The 14,939-nt window shown below is 34.5% G+C and overlaps 2 protein-coding genes across 2 annotated transcripts; both read right to left on the reverse strand.

The window, feature by feature from the left end:
- Positions 1 to 11,436: 11,436 nt before the first annotated feature.
- BDBG_00789 (uncharacterized protein) lies at positions 11,437 to 12,362 on the reverse strand (the record flags this gene model as incomplete). The annotated part of the gene is made up of 2 exons (XM_031720041.1): positions 11,437 to 11,900; positions 12,272 to 12,362. 2 exons carry the CDS (start codon positions 12,360 to 12,362, stop codon positions 11,437 to 11,439), a joined length of 555 nt encoding a protein of 184 aa, XP_031576030.1.
- A 295-nt stretch (positions 12,363 to 12,657) lies between these two features.
- On the reverse strand, positions 12,658 to 14,930 carry BDBG_00790 (mitochondrial carrier protein). Its single transcript, XM_002629498.2, has 4 exons — positions 14,634 to 14,930; positions 14,519 to 14,579; positions 13,482 to 14,432; positions 12,658 to 13,383 (listed from the first exon to the last, which is right to left on the reverse strand). The coding sequence occupies exons 1-4, from the start codon at positions 14,695 to 14,697 to the stop codon at positions 13,344 to 13,346; spliced, it is 1,116 nt and encodes a 371-aa protein (XP_002629544.1). The 5' UTR covers positions 14,698 to 14,930; the 3' UTR covers positions 12,658 to 13,343.
- Between the last annotated feature and the right edge of the window lie 9 nt (positions 14,931 to 14,939).

Genomic DNA, 14,939 nt, shown 5'->3' on the forward strand with positions numbered 1-14,939 from the left:
GAATGACTGAGAATCAGAGCATATGCATTCAAGAATGAAGTGATTGAAATCTGTGAAGTGTAACAGAATAGTCTATATGATTGATCAGACACAGCTCATTACATTAGTTTCTTCTTTCAGAAGCAGTTCTCATCAGTCAAGAACTGCTGTTTCAGATAACATGAAACTCAGAGTTCAGGTTAATTAATTATAGTTGACTCATTTCACAAGATATTATCAGTCACAGTCATGAAGTCTCTCATTGAGAATATTCTCAATCTCTTACTCAAGCTCATTATCTTCTTCTATGATGTCTGATAACTGTCAGTCAGAAGTCAGTTGAGAAGAAAACAGATCAGTGACAGTACAGCAGAGCAAGCTTGTATGAAATACATTATGAATCTCTGATGATATGTCAAGATAATAGTTGTGACTATCTAGAACTTCTAACACTTTGTACTTGATATGATAGTAATCTAGTGTATAAGATGAATGTGTGATTTATATGTTCTTAAGATTCAATCATATCAGATCTTCTATCTTATATTATTCAGTGAGATCTCAGTGAACATTGATTTAATTCTCTTAATCTTGTTTCACAGTTGTCATGAAGACCTCTGCTCAATCACAGATATCTCAGAGTTTCATTACTATATTATCAGTGATCTGAATCAGACTGTGAAGGTTCAGTGTGAACTGTGTAATCTCTAGAAGATTTAACACTTCTATATAATATTCATGTGTAAGAAAGAACAGACTTATATCTGTTGAAACAGTATCTTGATCATTGATAGCAATCTCTGCATGTAGAAGAAGATTATATCAATTATCTTATAAGTAGTTACAGAACTTACAGAGATAATTCTTCACAGTCTGAATTGTTCATTCTGACATATCATCAGTCTCAGAATGATAGGCAGTTAATAGACAGTGTGTAATCTTGAGAACTTGACAGATTCTTGTTCAGAAAGTACTCACAAATTGACAGTCTCAATTCAATACTATAGATCTCAGTAATTCATGCATCTAATAGAACAGACTCTGTAGAAAAGCTTCAGTGACTTATTCAGCATTCATCTTATCACAAGATTTTAATATTATATTTTTACTCAGTCAATTCACAATAATTAGAATGTTTCTACAACTCTTACTCTCAGATAAATCAATAGTGAAGTTAATTACTACATCTCATCAGATTCTATCAGAGACATTGAGTGATTTCAATAGATCTTTTCTACAGTTCTTTTATAAGATAATAGAAGAACAGTAATTGCAGTTTCAGATGAAGCATCTGATGCTATTTGATATCTCAGATCAGTAGAACTCTCAGAAGATCATTCTATATAGTTATTCACAGCCTGAATAATCAGTTATATATAAATCATACATCTCTTATATTATCTGAGTGTATAAGAGTTTGAAGTGAGAGACTCAGCATTATTCATGAAATTGTAGAATGTTATTATCATTAATTAAACATTCTGAGATATCAGTTCTTATACATAGTTCTGAGAGAAATCAGAGTGCTTCTTGATATACTGCTTTGATGAGAGTCTGAAGAAGTTCATCTATCTGAGCTGCTGTATACCACAGTTCATTCAGTGTAGAAAAAGTGAAGATATCAATGACAGTTCTAACTGAAGAAGCATGTATAGTGTCATGAACTGTTTCATCTTGATCAACTAATATCTTCAGATTCAAGAGCCAGTGCTCTCAGTTCATTCAGTGAGTATCTGTTACATTAGATAATATATCTTACTCTCATTATAAGAGAGCATCTGCTATCAAGTTCTAGCTATCAGAATGATAGTGTATTGTAAAATGAAAGCAGTTTAAGAACTCAGATCATCACATCTGTTATTCAGTGAGTTTATAGATAGTTATAAAGTATTTGAGATTTTTATAATCTATGACTATCTTAAATTCAGAGATACTTCAGAGTTCAGAGTCTCATTCTTCTAAATAGTATATAATTATAAGAAGTTTCTTATCATAGATCTCATAATTGCATTCAATAGAACTCAGTTTCTTAGATATGAAGATATATGATTATAGAATATCTTCATCATCATATTACAATATCACTTCTTCTATCATATAGTCAGAGAAATCAGCTTCAACAACTGTCTTATAATCAGAATTAAATATTATCAGTAAAGAAGTATTAATGAACATCTTCTTCATCTGTGTAAATGCAGCTTCAGTATTCACTGATCATTGAAATACTGAGTCTTTCTTAGTAAGATCTGTAAGTGATCTCATGATATCTGAGAAGTTTTGTATAAATCACTGATAGAAGTTAGTAAATCTGATGAAGCTTTATATATCTTTCACAGTACACAGAGCTTCTCATTCAAGAATGACAGAGACTTTCTCAGAATTCATTCAAATTCTCTTATCAGCTTCTATAATAAAACTCAGATACTTGATACTCTTGACTTCAAAATCACACTTATCAATATCTATCAGTAGTTCTGCTTCTCATAGTTATTGTAATATCTTTCATACATATTCTTAGTATTCTTTTCTGAATTCATTGATGAAGATGAGAATGTCATCTAGATAAGCAGATACAAACTCATTAAGAAAATTTCAAAGTGCTCAGTTAATATACTTCTGAAATATACTGAGAATGTTAGTCAGTTCAAAGAGTGTGACTATTCATTCAAAGAGATCATAATATGTTCAGAATACTGTAAGTCATTCATCTTCTTCAGTAATACAAATCTTATGAAATACAGTGATAATATCTAGTTTTGTAAATTATTGAGCTCATCTGATTCATACTAGGATTTCATTGATAAGAGATAAGAGATATTAATCTTTCTTTATCAATCTGTTCAGATCTTGATAGTTCACACAGAATTGAAGTTCTTCATCTGGTTTTTTTACAAGGAGAATAGAGACTGTGATGAAAGAGTTGCTAATGTGTATGAATTCTTTATTTAACAGATTATTGAGTGTCTTTTGAAGAAGAAGGAGTTTATCTTGAAACATGTTATAAAGAGAGCCTCATGACAGTTCAGAATTCTTATTATTCTTTTTCTCTAACTTGATACTGTGATTCACTTCAGAATCTCATAAGAAGAGTATATTTATAATATTGTCTTATCAGAAGACATCTAAATATTCATGATATTATTAAGAGAGTTTTGTATGAGAATCTGTTATTGTAATATGAGACAATTTTTCTAGAGTCTTTTTAATATCAGTCAGACTGATGAAATAGATTGATATATAATTCTGCTATTAATGATTCTTTCAGCAACTTCTTTTTCTGAGATTTTATAGACATTGACAGAGATCTGTGTCAGATTAATAGTCTTATGAATATCATCTTCATGAATTCTATCATTGTTAGAGAATATCAAGCTTCTGTTTTAAGCATTTAATAAGATGTCTTATTCAGATAGTCAGACAAGTTCTAATATAAGATTGTAATCAAGATTATCAACTTTATATATATAAACATCTTCATATTGATGTTCTCTCACATCTATAATCAGCTTCATTATGTAATGAGTATAAATGTCTTTTGAATCATTAAATTCTGTGAGAAGTCAAGATTTTAATAAAGAAATACACTGAAGATTATAATATCTTACAACTGAAGATTTTATCATTGCATAGTGATATAGATCACTGTCTATCATGGCTTTTATATTATACATGTTATCAATCACAGTAGATATAAGAATTGCATTCATTGTTATCTTCTCTTCAAATTATTATCATCTGATCTCTTCAAGCTCCTGTTTACAAATTTAAATAGAAGCTAATCTTTTTCCTGTTTCATCAGAGCATTCTCATAGTTATCTTCTGAATCTTTCTCTAATATAACATGATTGATGCGGACAGACACTGATTCATTCTTTAAATAAGAAGATACTGATCTTTCTCTTGAGTATGAAGACACATAGATTAATCAGCAGTTGAAAGCAATGTGTTCTGATCAGTTACAGTTGATATATACTTCACATTGATATCAATCAGCAACTTCTTCAGAAGTGATCTCAGAGACTTAAAAGCCTGTTCAGATAGCAGAGACTCTTGCTTATGTGTAGATATTCAAGTCTATTCAATTCATGACATCTGCATCATTGTTATTCCTCAGTGTGAGTGTATAAGTCACTGAGATGTAACATCTTCTATCACTGTTCTGTATATTCTTAAGCTTAGTAAGACAGTCATTCATTGTTCAGAGCTGTGTGCAGAAGTCTTTATAAGTCTGATCTTTGTCTGCACTTACAAGAACTTATAAGAGTTCAAAAGTTAATATCTTCTTGAGCATGCTAATCTTCATTTAATTCTTTCAAGATTAATTACCTACTTCTAGAATCTTGATATTGAAGTCAGGAATAAATGTTGTAAGAGAAATATTTCTCTATTAAGTACTCTGTAGTCAATCTAATGCTTTCTGTTGCATGGCAGTGTCTCAGAACAGAATATCAAGATATTTCATAATATTATCAGATATTCACAACACTGATTCATATACTTTTATTCATGAATAAAACTTCTGTTTCATGTGATCTTTCAATTGTTCATTGATATATCAATCTTGATTGATTAATAAACTGATGATATCTTTATTTATACTCAGTTTTGCAAGCATTTCCATTCTTCATGATGAGTAGAGAGTGAAATCAGAAGTATTGAAATATGTAGAAGCATCTAAGTATTCTTTCAGTGCTTTTATATTTGATTCTGTAGGTGTTGAAATTGCATGAGTTAGTTATTATTATTATTATTCTTCAATTATAGATGTATGCAGTCAGAGACTATGACATCTACCTGAGAACTTTTAGTTCTCAGGGTTTTTCCTATATCTGTAAAGTTAACTATTATACATTCATCAATTTCAGATATGCAAAATCAGAAAATTCCAGCTCAGAATACAAAAACTGTTTACAAATTGCAGTGTTTTAACATCTTCTGATACTTTGAAACCATTTGACAATATCATGACAAAGGAAAAGAGAACACAGTCTTAAAGATAGACACATCAAATAGATAGACAGAAAGAAATTGAAAGGAAAAGATAAAGTAAAGAAAGACTGTAATAAAACAAATTATTAAAAGATAGTATATAGCTGTTTTAACAGACTATATCTGATTGATTTCCTCCTCTTCATATTCAGATAATTCTGAATTTAGCCATTTTCTTATAGCTGCTTGAGTTTCTGATAGAAAGTCTATTAAATATTTAATTCCTGTCTCAGTTGAGAATAAGAATCTCATATTTAATTGATTTAGATCATACTTCTCTTTCAATCTGACTCTGAGACTATTGTATAATGCACAGTGCATTACAATATGCTCAGAATTCTCATTTGCATTGCAGAATGAGCATTCTATTGAGTCAAATCTATCATCAAATCTTTGTATATAAGATTTGAAATAGCCATGTTCTAGTTTCAGCTGTATTATAGATGAGAATATTTTCTTTTTACATTTAATTGAACAAGATTTCCACTTGAGTTTTGTTTCAAATCTTGAATAATGTATACTCTTCTTTTGTTTCTGCCAGCTTTCATTCCACTTGTCTAAACAAGATTCTTTTATTTTTCTCTTTATAAAAGACCAGGACACAACTTTTTGAATAGATCTGCTTAATTCTGCACCCTTTTTTGCAGCTGAATCAGCCAATTCATTGTCATGAATATTCATATGAGCAGGAACCCAGTGCAGATGAATTATCAGCTTTGATGTTCTTCTCTTTTGAATTTTCAAAACAGAGTTTAAGATCAGTTCAAGATTCATTTGATCATTATGAATCTGACTATTTCTAAGTCTTTTTAAAGCAGCTTGACTATCAGAGAATATTCATGCCTCTTTCAAACTATTTCCTCTTTTATGAGATTGCATGAGTTAGTCATTGAATCTCTTTGTATTAATATTGTTGAGTTGCATGCATATCAGCTATTTATTGTTATTATAGTTTCAACATTGCTCAGAGTCACTGTGACACTGCATCTATACTTGTGTTCAGAGGTTCTCTCATATTATCATTAGATATAATTATATTGTTTATCAGATATGTGATATCTGTGAAATTTGAAGAAGTGTAATTATATGAATATCTTATATATCTGAGTGTCAGAACTCTCAGATCTTTTACTGATATTCTCTTTGTAAAATCTTATTATAAGGTCAGAGTGACTGACAAGCAGCTTTTATCTGAGAACTTAGTGTCTGTTTAACTGTTTCTCTATTTCTTATATATTATTACACATTCAGATATCTCTTGATAAATAATTGTTTCTGATGAGAAGATAATGTATGAATAATTATTTTCTAATAAGAAGATAATGAATATTTTTATAGTGTAAGAGACCTATGCTGAATAGATCAGTATAATATTGATAGATCTTATATAATAAAGATAAAAACATTAGAGAAGAAAAGAAAGAGAAAGTGTGAGAATCAGCAATTGAGATGGATATTTATACATGTATGTGGTAGTGTACGCGGTGGAGCTTCGGGGCGGGAGAATATACACGCGTTTGTAGCAGCTGAGAATCAGTGATTGAGAATGACTGAGAATCGGAGTGTACATGTTCAAGAATGAAGTGATTGGAATCTGTGAAGTGTAACAGAATAGTCTATATAATTGATCAGGCGCAGCCCGCCATAAATTGCATTCTCTAAGTTCTCATTTACAATCATCTTTAAAACATCTGACTTTTTCTTTATAAGATGTTATAGTAAGCAGTGCTGTCATCTCTCTCTGACATTCAGAATGTTCAATTTATTAGACAATTCATTGAATTCTCTCACTGTATTTACAGGTGTATTTGCACTCATATCAAGAGCTTCATCAAATATGACATCTTATGCAATCTCAAGATAACATGCAACAGAATCTCACACACAATATTAGTGTAATTCTTAATATTCAATTAGCTGTCATTTCTTACTATCAGTTCTATCTGTGAGCTTATTCAATACTTTCAAATTCTTCTTATAGACCTTGCACTCTTATCTTCATATTCAATGAATAGAAGATTACATCTCAGTTCACACTTTAAAAGATATAAGTGATATTTCTTTCTTATATTTAAATATCTTTATTGATATTGAGAATGTGTTGATCATTATAATTGTAACTTGTATTACTTCATTTCAAAGTTCTCTTTCTAATTCACTATTAAATAGTAGGCTTCATATCTTTTCTATAACTATTTGATTCACATATTTCACTGAGTCATTTAATTGTAATATATCAGATGTAGTTATTTCATATGCTATTTCTTTACTCTGACACTAGATCTTAAGTTCTTGACTTTTGAACTCTTCTTCATTATTTCAGTGTAGAGTTTTAACTTAATATTGTGTAGTTATCTCAATATCTGTGATGAAATTCATTAATCTTACAGTAGATTCTCTCTTTCTTATCATAAGAATTACTCACTTATAATGAATTGTATTATTTATTATACTCAATCAGTAGCTTGTATTCTCTCTAGTGACAGTGTCATTTCTGTTCAAAAGTGTTTTTTCACTTTCTGTCAGATCAATGAAGAATCTCATTACTGATTTAACAGCTTATGTCATAGATATGAAGATTGAACATATTATTTTTATCTGAACACAGACTTTACAGAATGATAAAGCTTGTTAATTAATAATTCTCATCTCTAGATATAAATCTGTTATCATTTTTATAATATCTGTGAGATTTAGATATTCTAGCTTTTAATGTTATTGTATTATTGTAAGTTCTATAATCTTTGTATTATTTCTTTCATATAGTGTTAATATTATATCATCTTTCATCTATAATGTGTTCACAGGTTTAAAATCATTATTAAGTATAGTAAACTGAATCCAGTCTCTGTATATAACTGATCTTTTCATCTTATAGATATCATTCTTAATTAATCTTGTTATAAATAAGAACATGCAGTCAGAAGACATAATCAACATAGTATAATTATTCTTATATATCAACTACTTATAGATATAACTCTGATATACAAGCTTACTCATACTTATGAGATTCACTTCTAACTTTGAAATATAGTGAATATTATTTAACAGTATATTCACTTCTTTCACTGAAATCTTCATATCTTCTATAGCTGCAGCAGAGATCACTGTTTTATCTATCATTTTCAATATTACTTTCATCTTCTGAGATTTTACTATAACAAGATCTCTGTGAGATGTGATATAAGTGTCTGATTCAGAGTCTAGAATTCAGATATCTTTTTCTATCTAGTCACTCACATAGGCCTTTTCTTTGATATAAAATACTTACTTTATAATATTGTAAATAGAAGCAGTATCTGTATTCTCTACATTCTTGTCTTTATTCTTATTTCTATTAATATTGAAATTTAAATTTAAAGAATATTTCTCAGAGTATTTCTTTTAACAGTCAGTCTGAATATAATTAATCTTTTGACAATAATAGTAGATTCTTATATTATTATCTCTATATTCAGATTTGAATTCAGTATTCTTATTCTTATTATTATCTTTCTCTTTATTCTTGTCTTTCTTATTCTTATCTTGTATATTATTAATAGAATTTCTAGATATATCAGTATTTACTTTATTCATAGCAGAGAGCTGTAAAAGAATATTATAGTATAGACTTATAAAATCATTCTCTAAGAATTAAGTATTATCTTTATTAATTTGATTTATTTAATTTCTTATGAATAAGACTTAATCTCTGTTGACTTCTATAAGTAGTCTGTTGAAAAACATAATATTCAGAATCTTATATTTTAGACAGATATAATTAGTTCTTATAACAATTAGATATTCAATAAAAGCTCTGTTAGATTCTTTACTTTTAAAGATTATTTTAATAAACTTTTTAAATAAATAAGTTCTGTATATAGCAGATCTCTCAGAAAAGTTATTCTCTATAATAGTTTATAGAGTATAAACTGATAATTTAAACTTCTTAAGTATAGTGAAATGAGTCTTGATCTGCAGAGTAATTACAGATTATATATAATTATATAATTAAAGATTGCATTCTTTTCAGAAATATTGTATATTTATAGTAATATTCTTATCAAGATTATTATCTTTAAGAATATTATTGATTTCAGACTGCTCTATAATTAAAAGAATTTTCTCTCTCTATATTAAGTAGTTAATGAATTTAGTGAGAACTATTAATTTTTTAATAAGTCTTACTTAGCTTCTGAATTCTTTAAGAACTTTTATTATAATAGATATTTTCTCTTTTCATTAAAGATATTCTATTAGATCTGCTTTTATCTTATTATCTACAGAGTTATCTCTACTAATCTTCATTCACTCAATCTCATACTGAAGTCTTATAATTTCTAGTCTTATATAAGTCTTCTTACTCACTGAGTTATTATTATTTCAGTTACTTAAACTCTCTGTATTATCTGACATCTCACTGATATCTTCAATCAGATCTTTATATATATTAAACTTATCAGACTATTTCTCTGTAATGATTTTATTTAGCTTAAATACTTCTGAGACAGTTACTTTTCAGTTCATTGCAGATGTTAATAAGCTCACACTTAATTCTTCTTATACTTCAGATATTTGTGAATTTCTTCTTCTATATATTAATATGTAATTCTTCATTAAGTCAGGCTTTTTACCTGATCTCAGGTTCACCATGAGTTCAATTAATTAATAAAAAACATCTAGGCACATGTAACAATACATGGAGACATAGTTGACATGTTATTATGGTTATTTGTTGCTTATGAAGGGCTTCATAACCTCTTGAAGGATAATGTTATTGTGTTGTAATCTAACTACGCGAGTTACACTAAATGAATAGGTTGGGGTGGCACGTGACTAGGGTAGGTGTAGTAATCACCAACATAGCACAGTAAATGTTGGGGGTCCCGGGGGTTGATCGGCCCTTCTACCAGCAGCGCTGGTGGTGACTGAGCTCTTTTGCCCCAGTAGCCTACAGTAAATTGGAGAGCTGGGAATAACCGGGGCCGTGGATGATTAGTAAGCTACCGCTCAACCTCACCCACCTGCAACAATTTTGCTGAGCTTCCTTTGAATATTTCTCTTGAGAATGGTGGGAAATCCTTGTCAAGCATTTAATCGCCAGTACAAATCCTTTGTCCGTTTCCTATTTCACGGATTTAATGAATATTATCGTTTCACCTGATGCAATATTGTCGTCGACATCCATGAAGATTCTTCCTACTCCATCCTAGGGTGCAGAACCACAAATCGGTTCCGAGTTTGGCAAACTTGCCGATAAAGCAAATGAGCATTGAGCACATCTTACAAGATAGAAAGGGCGGATCGGCTGGGACTCCCACACGAGCTGACAGAATTCCAATGTTTTAAGCAGCACGCACATATTGTTTGGGCCCATGTTTGCCTTGCTAGGTGAAGCTGTGGCAATGTACACCGTAAGGAGTCCTAAGCTTCATCCCCAAAGAATTCGCGCCTAGAGAGAGGTATGGAATTATCCCTCCTGATTGTGGAAGAAGCACGTACTATACACATGTTTTGCTTTATTCTATTAAGGGTCGTATACACGAAACCGGTCGATAACCCTCAGGAAAAGAAGCTCGGAAACCTATCGAAATACGCCATCTAATATTTTGAGCCGTTCCTGTGCCCGGTCTACGCTTTCCTCTCTTCCTTCCTACCTTTTTAAATTTCGAAAGAAGTTCAGTTCAGTACAGGCGAGGGATGAGACAGGAATGATAATGAAAGCGCCACGGACCGACTTCTTTAACAGACTCGTCATCCCGATTAGTGCTCCGACGCTCTGTGGTTGCTAAACTCCCGATCTGCGCAGCTCGGGGTGAGAGTTAGGTTTTTATTAACGAGATTTAAAAAGTTGCGGATTTACAAATTACGTACAGCCCCTACGACTCTGAAGGGATGTGAAATGGTCGGTGGTAACAGCTAGCTAGACCAAAGACATCAACTCGAGTCGCACACCAGCTTGATAGTTCTGAAGAAGCCAAAGCGGAGTCTGAGATCTGAGAAGGATGCCCGGCAGACTAACTTTGTCCAGACCATCCCCTATGCCGATCCTCGGCACATTTCCGTGTCAAATCTGCACTACTCTGTGTTCTGTGGCATAAGCCACCCGGATTGGGAATGTGGTACATACTACATACGTGTACCCAGTCGAAAAATAAGACCGGGATCTGCACTCTACACTTTCTGTTCAGAGGCCAGTATGCCAATGTTCGTGTGCAGAGTAGAGTGTGAAAGAATTCGTCAGCCGCCGGTCAATGAGCTACCTACAGAGGTATTCATTTCATTGGTGTTTTGTTGGCCAGCTGGCCAACAAACTACTCTTTCTATTGGTTGTGAAATCTCTATTCAGACGCATACTGTCACTACCGAGGTGCGGGGATCCCCAGGCAGTAACGACGGCCGGCGTGAGGCCACCCTAGCCAGCCGTGACCACTGTGATGAACCTGGAGGTTGGCGACCTGAGCCCATGAGCCGAACTTCCGGGACTCAACCCGTTGCAGCATCTTTGGTTCGCAATCTTGTCCCTGATGCTGCGGCTGCCCGCTTCTGGGGGATTGCAGCACTGAGCTTGCAATTTTCTGTATAGTCACGCAACTCGTTAAAATTAATCAGGGTGAGGTTGGTAATTGGCTTTCCATGAATGGAGTACGGATAACGGAGTACAAATGGAAAGCAACAGAAACTCTTTTGTGCACGCAGAAGTTCAAGTTGTGCCTGTTTGGCTGAGGTTGGTGGCTGTGGTGCCTGTGGTGCCTGTAGTTTCGGATTTAGAATGGAAAACTGGCCGTGCTGCACCTTCTCATAGATCTGCTGCCCCGTCTGCTCTGGCGGCAAAGATCTTGATCTACTATTATCAGTGCTAACTGACAGAGGTTGCAGAATAATATCATCTGATGAGCTCGGTTTAAGATGTATTAATGGGCAATTCTTTGAAGAGATCCGTACTTCAACTGATAATGGAAGCTTTTCTATTCTAACTCTATTATCTTAGGATATACAACAGGCAAAACGGGTGGTTTTGAAGAATTCATGAAAGAATGAGGATTAACTATTTGAGAGATAGTTATAGACTGTAGATTTGATGCAGACGGAGAAGCTTAAAGTGTCACAGAGCACTGATTTAGACATTTTCATTTTAATCTTCTAATCACTACAGACTTACTTTTTTTTCATTTCTTTTAGCCACTTATTTTTTCACATGTTTCATATTAATATTGTAGATATAAGATTTTTTCTTTTCTACATACTAACTAATAGAAAATCAATTACCGAGCCGTGCATGTCAATATAAAACTCCCGCGCCACATAGTACGGTACATACGATCGGCTTCAACATCCGGTCCAACTATGTGCTCGAACGTATTCTGGATCCCGATTTCCGGGCCCGAAGTAGTTACACGACTTTTCTGCATCCGGGTTCTGTTACCTCCCTGCAGCATAGCAAACAGATCGGACGTGATATTGCAATAAGCCACCCGATCCCAACCCTGCACCTGGGGGTTGTAAAAAGCAGTGCTCGCCTTGCCAGCTGGTGCCGACTAGTTGCCCGCTGCCATAGCCGGCATTTACACAGGGATCGGAGATTGGGGGCGGATAGTTCTTTCTAGGATAGCATTGGGAAAAGAAAGAAAAGAAAAAAACCGAATATATATATAAATATAAATATAAATAAAGAAAGGAATATGGAGAACAATAATATATGGTCCGATAAACATATGATACAATAGCCGCGAGTGATACGTCATCAACTCGAAAGAAAGCTGGTTGAAGAAGAGAAAAGGATAAAGCATAGCAACAAATAGTAATAACCCTCACAGGCTTGAAATGCAAGGCAATCGAGTGATGCAAGAAAACACAGTAAAAGAAATAAAACCCCCAAACGTAGGTTAAAACATCTGATGCCCCAGGAAACGCCATTATCAACCCCTTTCCCATAGATAATACGGAGTTACATTGCATCTATCATGTAGATCTTGGGCCCTTCCGTCCCCCGACTCCTCAAAACGGAAAAAGGAAAACAAAACATAGAGATACAAATTACAGTATTTCATCCAAGCTGGACATAAAATAGAAGATTGCTCTACAGCAAAAATAAAAAAATAAAAAATAAACAAATCAAGGGTACCGAGACGCAACCATGTCTCTGCCTCCTTGAAAATTCTATCCCTCAGCACCACAGCCATTACTTTCTGGGGGATTCTTTGTATGTCTATTATAACCCGAAGCGCCGTAGAGAAATGCAGACACAGAAGTGAGGATTTGGAATGGCGGCGAAGAAGTGTTAAGAAATATAGACATGCCATCCGGTTCGTCGTGAGATATTATAGAAGCAGTTTGGGAGGGAAATGCGGCCGATCTGGCAACGAATAGGCGGACATGGCAGTGGAGAGCAATTATGCTGTAGCACCAAGGAGCCGCACAATCATTTCATACCTAAGGTTTGGATGAGAATGTCAGCAAAGGAACAGGATAGATAGACCCCTCAAAATACCAAAAGAGTAAATCGTGAATGTTGGCTGTTCAATACTTACATTCCAAACATGATCGCAGCACTTGGGACAACTCGGAGGAGGTGTGGTGTCAGACCCCCGTATAGGCCTGCCATTCCTTCCTCCTTGAATATCAGTCGGAAGCACTGGACTAAACCGGTATACTTCATCTTAGCCTTGTCCCCTGATACCGACACCGTAGGAGCCAACCGTAGCCTTGTGCGGACAACTTCATGCGGGTACGTGGCGGCAGCAGCGAAGAGCTTGGCGAAGCCCGCGGCAAATATTTTTCCTCCCCAGGCCCCAGCATCATCAACCCAACTCGGTACATGTGTTGGATCAGCAAGCCTACGGGCCTCCCTTGTAGCGAGTATCCTTTTCATCTGTTCATACATCACCCAATGAATCGTGCTCTCCGTGACTCCGAGATACGATGCGGACAGTCCACGATAGAGCCCTCGAATTCCTTCGTGGCGCACAGTCTGTCTAATGCAGTCCCAGCTATTTTTATACTGACGCCCTCTGCCAGGTACGCTGGAAGCGTTCGATTTGTCCAGTTGCAACCGCGTTTTTACTAGCCAGACGGGGTTTGTCGCTGTTCCCGTCGCAATACCAGCCATCGCCGCAGCTGTCAAGTGAACGCCCATAGGTGAAGTGGCCGGGTCATATTCGAAATACTCATTCAATAAACGTTTTCCATTTCCGTAGACATAGAAGTTGATAGCCCTTGCTGGGACTACGCCTATTAGGTTGGGTCCCAGACCTTTGAACAAGCCCCGCCACCCCTCATGGACGTGTATTGTTCTAAGCATTTGAAGAGTTTCTGTGAAATGGAGTAGAGCACTTCGAGGGACGGTAAGAATAGAGGTTGACTGAGGCAAGGGATGAGCCTCGCGCAGGGCGCGGAGTTGGGCTTGATAAAAGTCTGATTGCAGGCGGGTTTTTAGGACATCAAGTGGACAGGTGAGAGTAGCTGCGGTCATCCCGCCAATACTATTAAGTCTTGGTTAGCAACGTTCATTCTATTTTTGACATCTAAAAATTCAAAGGAAGATGAGGTACGGAGTTGAAATACATACCCTCCGGCGAGGAAGTGAGCCCATGATTTCGCGTCAGGCTTTTCTGTTTTTTGAGGACCAGCTTCCACCACATCGTCAGTTTCTCGCTGTTATGGCAGTATAGACTGTCGCGAACCTTGTTTCTCATTTTCAAGGCGAGTGCGCCCAGTAGGGTCCTGGGTATGTGAAGAGAAGGACATTGTGTTCGGGAGCCGGAGCTTTGGTATGTAAAAATTAACACTCCCAAATTATTCACATTGATGGGTAACAATGAGACGACGATACAAGAAAGGAAAGAAGAAAAAAAGAATTAATAATATGAAAGCAAGGGTGTTATCATGATATCAAACTTGGAGGTGTGTTCTTCTGGGAATATCAGTGAAACCGCTTCCAGAGATCGCAGAATCTTTGTCCTGAGATCTTTTTTTTTTTTTTTTTTTTT

This window comes from Blastomyces gilchristii, assembly GCF_000003855.2.
Source record: "Blastomyces gilchristii SLH14081 genomic scaffold supercont1.1, whole genome shotgun sequence".
NCBI lineage: Eukaryota > Fungi > Ascomycota > Eurotiomycetes > Onygenales > Ajellomycetaceae > Blastomyces > Blastomyces gilchristii.

Excerpts from the sequence above, each read along its gene's own strand:
- BDBG_00790 (XM_002629498.2), bottom strand. The coding sequence starts at position 14,697 with ATGTCCTTCTCTTCACATACCCAGGACCCTACTGGGCGCACTCGCCTT. Across the intron at positions 14,580-14,633 it reads CCTTGAAAATGAGAAACAAG|CTGGTCCTCAAAAAACAGAA; the intron begins GTTCGCGACAGT and ends ATGTGGTGGAAG. Across the intron at positions 13,384-13,481 it reads GCTGCGATCATGTTTGGAAT|GTATGAAATGATTGTGCGGC; the intron begins GTAAGTATTGAA and ends TCCAAACCTTAG.